Source organism: Tinamus guttatus, unplaced genomic scaffold (genome assembly GCF_059628265.1).
Source record: "Tinamus guttatus ecotype Peru unplaced genomic scaffold, ASM5962826v1 Tinamus_guttatus_pri_ptg000029l, whole genome shotgun sequence".
Lineage (NCBI taxonomy): Eukaryota > Metazoa > Chordata > Aves > Tinamiformes > Tinamidae > Tinamus > Tinamus guttatus.
This window is the reverse complement of record NW_028288563.1, coordinates 454,604-470,739: the sequence shown is the minus strand read 5'-3', so window position 1 is coordinate 470,739 and position 16,136 is coordinate 454,604. Positions and strand designations below refer to the sequence as shown.

Here is a 16,136-nt window from a genome sequence, read left to right as displayed (position 1 = left end):
TGGCAGTTAGCGCGGCAGTTTGCGCAGGCAGGAGGTGCGGGCAGGGGTCAGGGAGTTTCCCCCCTGGTGTGGAAAAGAATCTTTTCCCCGGACTCTTCTAGCTGCGGGAGATCAGGTAAAGACATGGTCTCCACTCGGCAGAGAGCTTCCGCCAGGAAGACTGTGGCGACCCAGACTGAACCGCCACAGAAACATGCAGCGGTCCAGGTTTCTGGCTGCGGGGAATGCCTGAACCTCTCCACGTTACCGAGGAGTGGCGAAAGCACAGCCTGCCTTAGGTGTGAGCAGGTGGATGACCTGCTCAGCCTGGTGGCGGAGCTAAAGGAGGAGGTAGAACGACTGAGGGCCATCAGGGAATGCGAAAGAGAAATAGACTGGTGGAGCTGCATCCTGCAGTCTTCCCAGGAAAGCCACCCTGAGAACCCCCCAATTCAGTCAGGAAATCCAGTGCTCTCTTACCCTAGGGTAGAGGTGGTGGAATTAACAGTATCCAGGGATGACCAACAATGGAAACGGGTCCCCACTCGAGGTGTCAGAAGATCCTCTCCATGGCCCACCTCACCTCCACTGGTGACCACATTCAACAGGTACGAGGCCCTGGAACATGTGGATCAGATAGAGGAGGCCTTGAACCAAGGCCCGTCTAGGGGGCTCTCTCCAGAGAGGCAGTCTAATCCATGCTGCAAGGCTGCTCCCCCTAAAGTGAAAAGGAGCACCCGGAAGAAGCGGCGGGTGATCGTCGTGGGTGACTCCATGCTACAGGGCACGGAGGCACCGATATGTAGACCGGACCCCTCATCCAGAGAGGTCTGCTGCTTGCCAGGGGCCAAAATAAAGGATGCCACAGAAAGGCTCCCAAGGATTGTTCAGGAGTGTGACTATTATCCTCTAGTATTGTTTCATGTGGGTGCTAATGATGCCATGGGGAAAATGAGGGACGTCAAGCAAGACTTCAGAGCCCTAGGGATGGCCATCAAAGGTACAGGTGCCCAGGTAGTGTTCTCCTCTATTCTGCCAACGAGGGGAATGGACTCAAGGAGGAGAAGGCGGATATGGCAGCTTAACAACTGGCTGCGACGCTGGGCTTGGCAACAGGGTTTTGGCTTCTATGACCATGGGACTCTGTTTGATGACCACCAGCTAGTGGGGAATGATGGGACTCATCTTAGCAAGAGGGGCACACGTCTCTTTGCCAAAAGGCTGGCCAACCTGGTTAGGAGGGCTTTAAACTAGGCAAGAAGGGGGAAGGGGAGTGGCACACTGACACGCCAAGCAGTACCGCACAGCCCAGGTCAGATGGCGTCCAGCGGGAGTGTGCTAGTGGGGAAGTGAGGATAGGAAATGATCACGGAGGGTCCTCTTTCACCCCTCCTGGGAAACCTGTGGCCTCTGTTGCTTCCCTGAAATGCCTGTATACCAATGCGCAAAGCATGGAGAATAAGCAGGATGAACTGGAGATCTGTGTGCGGTCCCAGTGTCATGATCTCATTGGAATCACAGAGACATGGTGGGATAGCTCGCACTACTGGAGCGCTGCCATGGAAGGCTATGTGCTCTTTAGGAAGGACAGGCTGGGAAGACGAGGTGGTGGAGTTGCTCTTTATGTGAGAGAGCAACTGGAATGCATGGAGCTCAACCTGCGAGTGGAGGATGAGCGAGTTGAGAGCTTGTGGGTAAGGATTAGAGGGCAGGCTAATGTGGGAGACACTGTGGTGGGTGTCTGCTACAGGCCACCTGACCAAGACGAGGAGGTTGATGAGGCCTTCTATAGGCAGCTGGATATTGCCTCACGGTCACAGGCCCTGGTTCTCATGGGGGACTTCAACTACCCCAACATCAACTGGGAGGACAACACAGCCAGGCATAAGCAGTCCTGGAGGTTCCTGCAGAGCGTTGACGATAACTTTTTGACGCAGGTTGTGGAGGAGCCGACGAGGAGAGGTGGGCTACTGGACCTCGTGCTATCAAATAGGGAGGGCCTAGTAGGAGATGTGAAGGTGGGGGGTAGCCTCGGCTGCAGTGACCATGAGTTGGTGGAGTTCAGGATTCAACGAGGAGGTGGCAGGGCTGTAAGTAGCCTTGCGACGATGGACTTCAGGAGGACCAACTTTAGCCTCTTCAGAGACCTCCTCGGTAGAATCCCATGGGCTAGTGCTCTAGAAGGCAGGGGGACCCAAGAGAGCTGATTAGTTTTCAAGCAGCACTTCCTCCACGCCCAGCAGCAGTGCATCCCTGTGTGTAGGAAGGCAGGCAGAGGGGGCAGGCGACCTGCATGGATGAGCCGGGAGCTTGTGGCAATGCTCAAGCAGAAGGCAGCGGTATACAGAATGTGGAAAAAAGGACAGGTCCCATGGGAGAAATACAGGAACGTAGTCAGGGAATGCAGAGATGCGACAAGGAAAGCTAAGGCACGTCTGGAAGGCAAGCTGCAAGGGATGTTAAAAATAACAAAAAAAAATTCTTCAAATACATTAACAGCAAAAGGAAGATCAGGGAAAACGTGGGTCCGCTGGCGGACGGGATGGGCACCCTGGTTACAAATAACACAGAAAAAGCAGAGTTGCTCAATGCCTTCTTTGCTTCGGTGTTTACCAAGGGCAGCCCTTTAGAGCCCCAGGCCCTAGAGGCAAGAGAAGAAGATGGTGGAGAGGAAGACTTGCCCTGGGTAGAGGAAGATTGTGTCAGAGAGCACCTAAGGAAACTCGATACCCACAAATCCATGGGCCCTGATTGGATGCACCCCAGAGTGCTGCGTGAGCTGGCAGATGCCATAGCTAAGCCGCTCTCCATCATCTTTGAAAGATCCTGGAGAACGGGGGAGGTGCCAGAAGACTGGAAGAAGGCCAATATCACGCCAGTCTTCAAAAAAGGCAAGAAGGAGGACCCAGGCAACTACAGGCCAGTCAGCCTCACCTCCGTCCCCGGAAAAGTGATGGAACGGGTCCAAGCACATGGAGGACAAGAAGGTGCTTAAGAGTAGTCAGCATGGATTCGCCAAGGGGAAATCTTGCCTGACTAACCTGATAGCCTTCTATGATGAAATGACCGGCTGGATAGACGAGGGGAGAGCGGTGGATGTCGTCTATCTCGACTTCACCAAGGCTTTTGACACCGTCCCTCACAACATCCTCCTGGGCAAGCTCCGGAAGTGTGGGATAGATGAGTGGACAGTGAGGTGGATTAGGAACTCGCTGGATGGCAGGGCCCAGAGAGTGGTGATCAGTGGTGCAGAGTCTAGTTGGAGGCCTGTAGCTAGCGGGGTCCCCCAGGGGTCAGTCCTTGGTCCAGTCCTGTTCAATTTATTCATCAATGACCTGGATGAAGGCACGGAGTGCTCCCTCAGCAAGTTTGCTGGACTCCACAGTACAAGAGGGATGTGGAGCTGCTGGACAGAGTCCAGGGCAGGGCCACAAGGATGATGAGGGGCCTGGAACATCTGCCCTATGAGGAGAGGCTGAGGGAGCTGGGCCTGTTCAGCCTGGAGAAGAGAAGGCTGAGAGGGGATCTAATCAGTGTATATAAATACCTCAAGGGAGGAAGTGCAGAGCACGGTGATGGTCTCTTTTCAGTGGTGGCCACTGATAGGACTAGAGGAAATGGCCGGAAACTGAAACACCAAAAATTCCATAGGAACTTAAGGAAAAATTTCTTAACAGTGAGGGTGACAGAGCACTGGAACAGGCTGCCCAGAGAGGTTGTGGAGTCTCCTTCTCTGGAGATCTTCAAAACCCGCTTGGATGCAGTCCTGTTCCATGTGCTCTAGGTGTCCCTGCGTATGCAGGGGGGGTTGGACTAGATGATCTCTAGAGGTCCCTTCCAACCCTAAGCATTCTATGATTCTATGATTCTACCCAGGAAGGCTGCATGCAGAGTCTTATGTGCATGAAGCAAGAGCAGCCACATTGGTCTGAGCTTACAATGCCCAGGATGCAGGCAGGGCCAGGAGTGCTGGGATCTAAGGACAGAAGATGCCATCCTCCAGTGCTCAAACAATAGGAGCAGAGCAGGTTTGTGGATGGTAACGGGGGTCAGGCGGAGTTCAGCAGTGGCCAGACAACACTGGAGGGCTCCAAACAGCCCTGCTTTGGGTAGGAGTTTGGACTGGAAAACTCCAGGGATCCCTTCCCACAGCAACTTCTCTGCAACTCCATGGTTTCTTACTCCTTAGCCACAGATCCAGAAGCACTGGAAGCTCACTCTGCGTTGGAAGCCCAAGAAGGCCCTGCTGCTCCTACCCTTGAGCAGGTATCCACCCAACACATAGGTTCCATCTGGCCACAGAGGCATTGCCCATCCAATGCCCTGGCCAACACAGGTGATTGCAGGGTCTGTTCCTCTCATCACCGCTGCTGCTGTGCCCACATCAAATCCTCCTGCTGGCAGATGATCTCAAGGCCTAAGGCAGCTCCAGCTCCTCCAGGGCTGTGCTGGAGCCGTTCAGGATTGGGCTGAGGTGGGTCTGGCACCACCACAGTGGGTGGAAGAGTGCAGCCCCCTCTGCCACGCTGGAGCTGGGGCTGGGCACAGCTTTTCCCTGGGAGCTCCCTGCAGAGCCGCTCCAGGGGATCCTCCACCTCTGCCCTGGCAGCAGCACTAGCGCTCAGGGTGCCGGGGTGGGAGTGCACAGAGGGCAGGAGGGGACGGGCTGCCCTGGGGGAGCATCGAGACCTGCTCTGTGCAAGCAGGGATGGAGAAAGCAAATGCAGAGCTCGGCTGGAGCTGGAAAGAGCGAGCAGAGGGGAGGGCAACGAGGAGACCTCCTGCCAGCACATCCACAGCACAAGGAAGGAGGGAGGGAAATGGGGGCTGCTGCTCAGCCGGGTCAGGTCTGGGGCAGCCCAGGAGCTGGTCCCTGCCCACCCCAGGCTGTGCCCCACACAGGGCTCCGCAGGCAGCTGGGCTGCAGGACCTGCTGGGCTCTGCTGCACAAGAGAGGTCGTGCAAGCCCGGCTTGTTCCTCTCCCTTGGGATATGGGGACCTGCAGGAGGATGGAGCTGACCAGGGACCGCCCCACAGCTGGATGGGAACTCAGGTGTGGGACAGTACAAATGGGATTCCCATTAACCTGTCTTTACAACACGCTCATTGCCACCACACTGAGCATCCCCAGCTGCCAGAAAGGAATACGATGAAAACAGCTCCAGAACCCTGTTTTATTTCTTCCTTAAATTTTGTTTTTTATAACCTGTGTTGAGCTGAGCCACGTCCACACTCACCCTACCCAACGCACGCTGGTCTGGCTCACTCAGGGAGACATTCACTTTCTTTTGATTAATATGGTCAAAGGCATTTGTGCAATCACTTGATCCACTCAGCTGCAAGATGGTCAACTGCTCCACTCAAGTGGTCTTGCAGCTTATCTAAAACAAGGGCCACCCTAAAGTCCCACCCTTCAGCTTTCCTTGCAAGAACTGTGGTCCATCACACCCTATCTTCTTCCCAGAGCCTCCTTCCATTGCAGAAATTTATTGGTCACTTGTGAAGGAAATTTATATTATACTCTAGTTTTACAAAAAACAACCTGCAAGGCCATGTACTCCGTGAGCAGGACATCTCAGCTGACCTTCCACAGCCCCGCTCTTCTTATAAAATAGAAGTGCTGCAAAGAAAGCTGTCTAATCCAGCCAGAGGCACAAAGGTTGTGCAAAGGTAACACTAGAAGTGCAAAATCAGCCCTAATGGCCCATTTCATGTCCACACAGAACTAACTCACACTGTAACACAGCAAAGGGATAGGTAGGATCAAGAATGGTGGATAGATCTGATTCATCATGTAAATTAATGTCTATGTAAAAATTTACTCCCACTTAAAATTTAGACAGAAAAATGCTCAGGATCCCTCTTGTTCTCTTAGCCAAGAGGCACCTTCTTCCTACTAATCATATGTAGCAACTAAGAAACATGATTCCTGCTGCTTAAAAGCTGCTCTGGTGCCTAAAGAAGGAAATCTCTGACCTGTCCTATATTGTCCTACATCTGACTTGCACAAAAAGAGCAACTCCCAGGAGAAACTTGTACTGAGGTCCATCAAAGCATCTCGTGCCATGGCCATGTTTTGTGCTGTTTTATCCCACGCAACTTCAATTCTAGTGTTGAAAAATACCCAGCCTGAAAGCACCCTGAAACCCTGGTTCCCTCACAAAACACCAAACCCCCAAACAGCCCCAAAGCCCTGGTTTCCTGCACAGCTGTGCCCAGTGCAGAGGCCTGTTGGAGCAGGGGAGTAGCAGGGACTTCTCCAGTGCCCCACTGGAAATACTTCACATCCTTTGGTACCATCTGGAGACATTCCTGAAGGATTTATCAGAAAGTTCTGGACAACAACAGGGGTGAGTGGAGGGCACTGCTTTCCAGGACTGTTCTCTGCCTGGCTGTGCCATCTCCATGGCAGTGACCTACAGAGCTCTTGGTGACACGACTGCCCCCCTCCTTTGGACAGCCTCCCTTAAGGTATTTATAAACGCTGATAAGATCCCCTCTCCGCCCAGGATGCCATTGGCCTTCTCGGCCACACGGGCACATTGCTGGCTCAGGGTCAAGGTCTTGCCCATCAGAATGCCCAGGTCCTTCTCTGCACAGCTGCTCTCCAGCAGGTCAACCCCCACCTGCCCTGGACCATGCAGTTATTCCTTCCCACGTGCTGCTCTTGACTGTGTTGAACTTCATGACGTTCCTCTACCCCCAACTCTACAGCCTCTCCAGGCCCCTCTGAATGGATGCAAAGCCCTCCAATGGATCAGTCACTGCTCCCAGTTTTATATCCTCAGCAAACTTGCTGCACTCTGACCCTTCATGCAGGGCATTAATGAATAAACAGAGCAGGACTGGATCCCTGGGTACACCGCTAGCTACAGGCCTCCAACTAGGCTTGGCGCCACTGAATCACAACCCTAAAACCTAGAACCAGCTGCCCACATGGAGGTGACCTCACAGGTGCAAACCCACCACATCCCTGCTGCTGCCTGTGGCCTTCAGAGACAGCAGCTTCCTTAACCCCTTCCCCACACAGGAACCACTGCTGCCCTCTCAGCTCCTCTCACCACAGAGACCCCCCACCCACCACCCACGCCTGCCTGCCTGCTGCCAGCCAATCAGGCACTCACAAAGACATGACATCACAGCGTCGTCCCGCCCAGCTCTCTGGCCCTGCCCTCCAGGGCAGCAATGGCCTCCCCAGGCCTTCCCCGCCAGGAGCCCAGCCCGGGCTCAGCAGCTGCTCCGCGGAGATGATCTCAGCAGCGCAGAGCCCCGCAGGTCCCGGCTGCTGCCCAATGAGGCGCTGCGGGAGCGGTGACCTCACAGTCACCAGGCAGAGCCAGCCCTGCTGCTGCCCAATCAGCGGGGACCTCCCAAGCAACAGCCACGCCCTGTCCCTGCAGCTGGCCTATCAGGGGCTGCGGCAGCAGTGACCTCCTCGTGCCCAGCGCAGCCATTGGCTGTGAGGCCCCGCAGGGCTCCTGGCTGTGCTGGGGGCTGTGCGGGGCCGGGGCAGGGAGGGGAGCCCAGCTCAGGGCTGCGGGTGCTGGGGGTGCTGGTGTGGGGGCCTGGGGGGCTGCGTGAGCTGCTGTGTTGGGCTCAGCCAGCACTGCCCACCCCGGCGTGGGGGAGAAGAGGGGCAGCCAGTGCCAGGGAAACCTACCCTGGATTCTCTCCTTCTGCCCCCAGCACCCACACAAGGGTTGGAGCTGCCCCACGGGAGCCTTGGGGCTCAGGGAAGCCCCAGCCCCAGAAGTCCTGGCTGCCACATTGTCGCCTGAGCAAGGTGGGGCCCTCAGGCAGGACTCCTGCAGCAGTCTCCATCCCTGTGCAGCCACTGCCACAGCCCGGGATCCACAGGGGTCTTTGCAGTGACAGTTTCTTTGTGACACCTTGGGAAGGAGCTCCCGAAGCTGGGAGCCTTGTTGGAGAGCAGCAGGATCACTGGGAACAAGAACTGAGGTCCAGGCTGTGGGTGTTGATCCAGTAGTCTCCCTCTCACTCATCAGTCCCCATCTAATTTGACTCCATCAGCAGTTTCTGAGATGACCATCTCCCTGCTCTGCAGCTGATGAAGCTGGCAAATATCCCTGCAACCTCCCTTCCTGCTCTCCTTCATCTCTGCATAGTCCTGCGGACCATCTTAAAGTAGAGAAACCCCATCTCCCTGGAATCCTGTCAGAGATGTTTCTTTCCAAGTCACTGCCAAAGGAAGGACTTCTTTGTGTTGCTTGTTCAGTCTGTGGTAGCTCATCAGTGATGCTGTGAGCCCAGCTCTTCATGCTGGGGGTCTTGGCCTATTCTCTCCCCTGTCTCCTGTGCATCTACCTAAGTCTCCCATTCCCACATGTCCTGTTTAAAGTAACAATTTCTAACATCCCCTTTAGGGCACTCTCTGGACACATTGTGACTCCTCCCAATACTCTGTTCACTCAGAGACCCAGCGGCTGGTTTGCCCTTTAGGGAGGTTAAAGTTTTGCTCTGTTTTTCTGCAGTCTGCCCCATTAGCCAATCCTTACTATATGTACAGATTGTATGGATACATTCAGTGTCATTATTTTCCATGAAACTATACTCTGCTTTTTTGTTTGTTTGTTTGTTTGTAACTAAAAGAAGATCCCCCTGTGCCTGTTGGCAGCCAGTTGTCTAAGTAAAGCAGGTGAGAAGTGGGACAGGTGAGCTACAACATTGAGTGCAGACTTAGGTGGACTAAGGCTAGCTTTCAACACGAGTGATTTAAATTGCAAAGAGGCTGATGAGGGAAATGGTAGTTCTGGGGAGGTGGGAAGGAAGATTGTGCATACAGTGCCTGATCTCTGGGACACTGCTTTCCCTGCATGTGCTGCCTTCATTAGGAGTCACTCTGGATGTCTATGAATTGCATGGTGTGCTGTCACCTATTCTTTAGAATAATGATAGAAAACTTTAAAAAGATGAAATACTTGTATATAGTTGTTGCCTTCAGCTTTCAGCTACACTCCCCAAACCTCTCCAATTAGGCATGGACACCTGAAGGGAATTGCAGGGAGAGTCCTGGTTTATCAGTGCTTTTTGGTTTTTAATGAGCTCCATGCAGTACTTGGAGCTGAGTTCATGAATTGCAGCTATTGAAAGGAGAATGAAGAAATCAGAGAAAAAGTCAAAGTCAGAAGGAAACCCTAAAGTTTTGTAGAGCATTAATGGATCCCACTGAGGCCATTAACTACAACAACTCACCAGGGGCTGATTAAAGCTAAAAAATATAAGCATTGGTTAGGTAGAGAAAATACTCAGGTGGCTCTGATGCTGAATACACCCTTGATGTGTTTTGTCAATGCACAGGCAGAGAAACCCTGGAAAGGGTGATCCCTTCCTCCATGTGTTGCCCACGTCCTCCCTGGCATCAGTGTTTGGGTGAGGGTGTGCAAAGCTGAGTGCAGGACAAACACACGATACCTCCCAGGGTCCCCAGAGGATAAAGGGGGTAAAGAAGTCCTGATGATTCAGGGTAGGCCTCGGTGACAGACACAACAGCCATAGTCAAGAGGATAAAGACCTCCATTCTGTTGGGGCCTTGGCAATGCCCTTGGCCATCTCTACCACAGGTCATCCTATACCTGCTCCTGTGGCTCTGCAGACTATGGACACCCAAGCTGCTTCCCCAGCAAGTTCTCACAACAGGTTCTCCTTCCCTTCCTTGATGGCTTTTCCATCCTCAGTGGCTGTTTCTTCAAACACAAAGCCATTGGTGGTGACGGACTCGCTCTGGGTGCCCTTCAAGGAACTGAAGTGCCAGGGCCTGAACGACAGGCCTGAGTCAGGGTTGACTTAGAGATGAACACGGCACTGCCCTTGCAGTACACAACACTCGCCTGTAAAATTGCTCATGGCAGCTTGCACGGAGGCTTATTAAACTGTAGCTTTTTTAAGCTCTCGTGTGGCTGTTTTTGACCTTGAAGGGAACCCTCCCACCCGAGGTCTGGGCTCTGATCAGATCTCCATCCTACATGATAGGGAAAGTATGCCACATCAGATGTTACCGCTCACAAACAAAATGCAAGTTATCATGATTTGCTGATTTGGCTCTATAAAAGATGGACACTCTTGCTGCGATTTTGGAGACCTCACGGGCGGCTGCACCACGTAAGACCTCCCAGTTGCCGGGAAGGTTCTCCAAATCCTCACCACAACAGGGACTCCCCAGCGACTGCGGATCTGGATGATGATGACATATAATGGCATATTTAGGCAATTGGTGATGTATCCTTTAATCACTATTTCCTTTCTCATATAGTAATGGTTAGGCGCATTACCTTGCCTATTTTGTCTGTTGCTAAAACTGAGTGTGTAATAAGCTTATTTTGTTAAAAGTATCATTCTGTACTTCCTTAATATTAATAGTGAAATAAGACCATTCTTTCCAGTGGTGTCTGGTTCTTTCCGTCGCCCCGTCTGCCCCAGTCAATTGGCAAAACACCATGCTCTTTGCAGATGCCCATTGCAGCTCTCAGGATACAAGGTTGGCCTCTGATTTTCAGCCTTGCAGGCCACAGTATTTCTGAAGGCAGCTGTACTTCTGGTCTGGTGCTGTTTCCTGCAGGTGGTTACCCCCAAATCAAGACCAGTTGGAGGGGGCCACAAGTGTTTCCAGCCAGCTCTGAAGAGGTAACCAAGGACACAAGTTGCACCTGGGGTTCTCTCAGGCAGCAGTTGCCTGCTCCAGGGTAGTGAGCAGGCAAGTGTTAGTGTACTCTTCATTTGGTAAATGGGTGTCCTGGTTTTCATGTGATGTTTCTTAGTTGGGTCACAGATTTCTCTTCCCTACATCCTGTGGTGTAAAGAACGAAGGAGGAAAACTCTCCAGAGCTCCATGCTTTGTGTCCTTTCTTTTGACCAAACCTGATTTCTGGGCTCTGCATAGCAGTCAGCAGATGGGCTGGAGGTATGGGTCTTGTCACCTCGGGTCCTGCCTTAGAGCCTGTTCACTTAAAATGCAGTGAGCATTGTTGGCAAGTAAAACTGTCTTTCCTTTTGCCAGGGTCAAGGAGGACAAAGAGCAAGAGCAGTTCTTGTGGTTTTGTTCTGATTGCAGGCCAAGTTTGTACAGTGTCTCGTGGCTCAACTGTCCTTTGGTAACATCCATGAGCTGCTGTAGGTTCAGACAAGCCCTGGAAGCAGCAGTCCTCTTCCCCTGTGACCCTCTTCATCCTGATGGGGCTGATTTTCAGCCAGAAATCCCTCTCAGCACACACCTCCCCATCCTGTGAAAGGCAGGAGTGCACGAGTGTAGAGGAATAGCCACATGCTGTGTGTGACATCAAGGCTTTCCATCCCGTGGGTGACTGTGACACCACCTGCTAATCTCCCCTCCCGACCAACTTCCAAGGGGAAAAAGAGCTTAGTTCCAGTGCTGAGCTCTGCAGGTGCTCTTATTTCTCATCATGCTCCTTTGCATGCCCCAAGCCCCCTGCCCTTATGGCCCCGAGTAGCAAGTGTGTGTTACAAGCAGTATGTAAATTATTGCCTGATGACTTTTAAAAGAAGGGAAAGATGCCTCTTCTCTTGCTGCTCCCCAAGAAAAAGCAGCCCAGCCTGAACCAGGCAATGCCTGTAACAAGACCAAGCAAGGTAGAGCAAGGTCCTTCTTTGCGCTCAGCTTCTTCTATTCCTAGTTGTCACTTTGACCATGCAAGTGGCAAGTGAAGTTGTCAGAGGTGTGAAACACAAGAATAACACCAGAGGAGAAATTGCCACTTGTGCACTTTGAGATGTGATTGTGACACATGCAATGGTGCAGTGTGACAAACAGAGAAGGGGTAAAGGGAAGCAAGCTAACCATCAGGAGGCATGAAAGCAGTGCGAGATGCAGTGTCATAAATGTAGCATTCCAATGTGAGTCCGTTTTTGTATCTATCAGGCGGTGCTCTATCAGGCATGTTTCATGCCAAGTACATGTGAATGACAAGTGACTGCACACAGGACACTTTTTGGCACTGACATTGTACCCATTGAGTAAGTTTCCTCAGTGCCTCCTTGAGCTCCTTGTTCCTCATGCTGTAGACAAGGGGGTTCAGTGCTGGAGGCACCACAGAGTACGGAATGGCCAGTACAGACAGATCCAGAGCTGGGAAGGGTATGGAGGGGAGAAGAGGGGAGATAAAGTGGCTAAGGGTGATATTTCAGTGCCCCTGTGACCAGGGGTAGGAGTCAGACCCAACCAAATGGGTATCACAACCTCTAATCCCTCCAGGGGACTGCAGATAACTGCACAGTCCAGGGCACCTGGACTGCAGAACATTTCCAACGGTGCTCGTTGTGTCCAGTTGTGTATACATCCTGGCCCTGGTATTTGATAGATGGTGACCCAGAGGGTTCTCCATTTTCCCTTCCTCCTGACAGCGGAGTCCTCACTGCCTCTCCTGAGACTGCAGAGTCCTCTTTTGCCCGCAAATACCCAGTGCTTTACCCCTAAGAAACTCCATCTTTGAGGACCTCTCCCTTTATGAGGCTCTACTCGCAGGCCATCTCAGGAATATGCTGTCCCAGGAGGATCTCTGTGCTCTCCTGACAAATCCAGCTTCCCCTCCATGAGAACAGCCATCTGACACTGTGCCTTAATACATAGGAGAGCTGTGCATGTGTAAATCCATGACCATTCAGCCTCTCCACTATCCTTGGACTCTGATAGGTGAATTCCCAAACCAGCCCTTGATCTCTGAAAGATCATTACATGGTTCTGAGCTCTATGTTGCTGAACCCATGGAGAATCCTGTGCAGCAGGCCATTGAGGGGTGCAAGTCCTTGGGCCTATTCTTGACACCAGCTTTGGAGGAAAAGCCCAGCTTTCATGCACTGTACTGATAGAAATTACTTTATCAGAGAGATACTGTTAGGGAGCCAGTCCTTGTCCAGCATTTGACACAATTTAGAGTATCAGGTGAGAAAGAGCAGACACCGTAAAAAGGGGAATGAATACAAGTAGTTGTGTAGCAACACGATAACAGTTATTATCACTAATAAAAGCCATAATAAAAATAACATGAAGAAACAATGCTCAATCCAGTTACGGGATACAGAAAGAGTCATTTGTGGAGAGATGTGGAAAGATTACCACTGCTTAGAATTGTCCATGAAATCACTTTCTGTGGGATTCCTGAAGGCCAGTGGTCATGCTGTGAGCAAGCCAGATAAGGGCAGAAGGGCGCCAGACCTAGATGAAAGGGCAGAAGGGCGCCAGGCCTAGCTGAAAGGGTGGAAGGACTGCTGACTAAGAGATAAGGAGATCTTGCGGAGAGTCAGATAAGGAGGCAAAGAGTTGAGACAAACAAGTAGAGGGGGACGGTCGTTAAATGTGAGGACACGTGGGCACTGTTAGTTAGTCTCTGTTAGTTAGCCTATCACACTGTATAGTTAGACGCATGGACGCGGGGTCTTGACCAATCATTGTAAAGAAGCGCTCGCGTGTACGGGGAAATCTTGCATAGAATTTCGTTGACGCAAATAAGAGCTAACCTATCCTGAGCTCAAGCTTTGCAATATGCATGAACCTAATTAAGCTATGTATAAAAGTGCACACTGAGTGTTCAATAAACGAGTCTTGTCGATGACCATATGATGTCGCAGTCTCCCTTTCTCCTACAACTTTCCTAATGGCATCCTTGAGCTCCTTGTTCCTCATGCTGTAGATGAGGGGGTTCAGTGCTGGAGGCACCACCGAGTACAGAACAGCCAGCACCAGATCCAGAGATGGCGAGGAGATGGAGGGGGGCTTCAGGTAGGCAAACAGTATAGTAATGACAAACAGGGAGACCACGGCCAGGTGTGGGAGGCATATGGAAAAGGCTTTGTGCCGGCCCTGCTCGGAGGGGATCCTCAGCACAGCTCTGAAGATCTGCACGTAGGATACCACAATGAAAGTGAAACATCCAAAGGCTAAACAGGCACTAACCCCAAGAAGCCCAGCTTCCCTGAGGTAGGAGTCTGTGCAGGAGAGCTTGAGGATCTGGGGGATCTCACAGAAGAACTGCTCCACCACATTGCCTTGGCAGAGGGGTAGGGAAAATGTGTTAACAGTGTGCAGGAGAGCATAGAGAAAACCACTGGCCCAGGCAGCTGCTGTCATTCTGACACAAGCTCTGCTGCCCAGCAGGGTCCCATAGTGCAGGGGTCTGCAGATGGCAACGTAGCGGTCATAGGCCATCACAGTGAGGAGACAATACTCTGCTGAAATTAAAGAAAAGAAGACAAACATCTGGGTTGCACATTCCAGATAGGAAATGGTCCTGTTGTCCCACAGAGAATTGGCCATGGATTTGGGAACAGTGGTGGAGATGGAGCAAAGGTCAAGTACAGAGAGGTTGAGAAGGAAGAAGTACATGGGGGTGTGGAGGCAGTGGTCGCAGGCTACAGCTGTGATGATGAGGCCGTTGGCCAGGAGGGCAGCCAGGTATATGGCCAGGAAGAGCGAGAAGTGCAAGAGCTGAAGCTCCCGCACGTCTGAGAATGCCAGGAAGAGGAATTCATTGAAGTAGCTGCTGTTGGACGTTTTGGTCCTTCATGTCATCGGCAACAGTCCAAGGAGGAAAAGACAGTAAGAAGTTAAGTTACTGCAAAACCTTTTCCCTTTCTCACAAACAGACACACAGACACACATATCGCTCCTCCACACATAAACATCCCTTTTATCCTTGGCAAGATCTTCATTTAGCTCCCTGTCTGAAGCTTCAGTTATGAAAGGCAAATGCTGTCTCTGTGTCCTAGCACAGAGCCAACAGGTCTCCACATCAGTCCCTTTCCCATTTGCTTTAGGTATTCACCTCTCTCAGCTAAGGAACAACATCAGCCATAAAGGAGACTGGCCTGTGCTGACTTTGCTGTGTTCACTTGCAACGTGCAGATCTCCAAGCTCACCTCTGTTTCTCAGTCAGATGTCCTGAGAGCGATGGAGAGGCTGTAACAAAGTGCATGGCTCTGATGATGAGAAAAAGGGCTCTGCAATCTGGTGCTCATCCTGAGGGAGATTTGGACATGCAGCTTTTAGGCAAGGACATACAGTGATTATTTCAGCTTCCCACATACAGATCCTCCTCACCCACCAGCACCATTTCCATTTCCTTAGACCCTCTGTGGCTTCTGCAGGGGGTATTCAGCCAATGTAAATGTCCTGCAGAAGACTTGTGACCCTTTGCAGGGCAGGGCACAGCCCAACACCACACCCCAATACAGGGTCCAGTGTCTTAAAGGTTGCATCTCCTGAAGGACAATCAGCTCAGTCCCTGTTCCTCTGCTGAGTGGCAGAGAAAAGACACAGGGCACTTTCAGGGGAAAGCATCTGTGCTGCAAGGGCTGGCAGAGACCTTCTGCACTCCAGCCTTCCATGAGGTTTCTGGCAGCAGTTTCCTCTCACTCTCAAATCATCTCTCTGCTCTTTGGAGGAGTCCTTGCCGGGAGCTGCCCCTCTGTCCCTACACAGACCCCTTCCCACTCACTCGGCACTCAGCTCAGTCCCATAGAATAATCCAAGTAGCAGGAAACTGTCTAGGGACATCTCCCTCTATGCAGGTGCTACAGGGTTGATCAAAGAATCTCCAGCGAGCCTGAAAAGGGGACACTGCTGCTGTTTGCAGCCTGAGGAGTGGTGAAGTCGCTTCCAAAACTACTCATCCTTCAGGGTGGCGGTGAAGATGCTGAGCCCTTGTTTAAACACGTCTGCAGCATTTCCATTTCCACCACGCAGACAAAAGTCCTCTGGAGAAATCTAATCTCAAAATGTCCTCATGATGAGCTGCAGCTATGGGTGGCCCTGACCTTTCAGCCTTTCAGTAGGAGAATGAACCTGCCCTGCTGGAGGTTCTCTCCTCACTCAGAGCTTCTCCCCATAGCCCAGTGGGGAGCTCCCCGGGCAGGCTGAGTGCTGACCCTTGCAGGTGGCAAGGCTCACTGTCCAGGGAACAGCGCAGCCCTGGACACAGGGACACTGCTCTGAATTACAGCGCTGGGCAGACCTGGGCGCACACCCTGGCTTCACACCCCTGCAGCCACCCCTGGCAGAAGAGAGCAGCATGCCCTGTCCCGCTGTTAGGGTGACAGGAATGCTGCTCGGAAGCATCTCCCCCTGCTTGGCACAGGAGAAGGCAGGAGAGTGAGCCTTAAAACCCCATCAGTAATGGCCTGGCCTGGT

At 52.1% G+C, this 16,136-nt stretch overlaps 1 protein-coding gene across 1 annotated transcript; it reads right to left on the bottom strand.

The window, feature by feature from the left end:
• Nucleotides 1-4,396: 4,396 nt before the first annotated feature.
• On the bottom strand, nucleotides 4,397-14,922 carry LOC148596153 (olfactory receptor 14A16-like). The gene is made up of 3 exons (XM_088529890.1): nucleotides 14,867-14,922; nucleotides 13,596-14,508; nucleotides 4,397-4,459 (listed from the first exon to the last, which is right to left on the bottom strand). The coding sequence occupies exons 1-3, from the start codon at nucleotides 14,920-14,922 to the stop codon at nucleotides 4,397-4,399; spliced, it is 1,032 nt and encodes a 343-aa protein (XP_088386016.1).
• Between the last annotated feature and the right edge of the window lie 1,214 nt (nucleotides 14,923-16,136).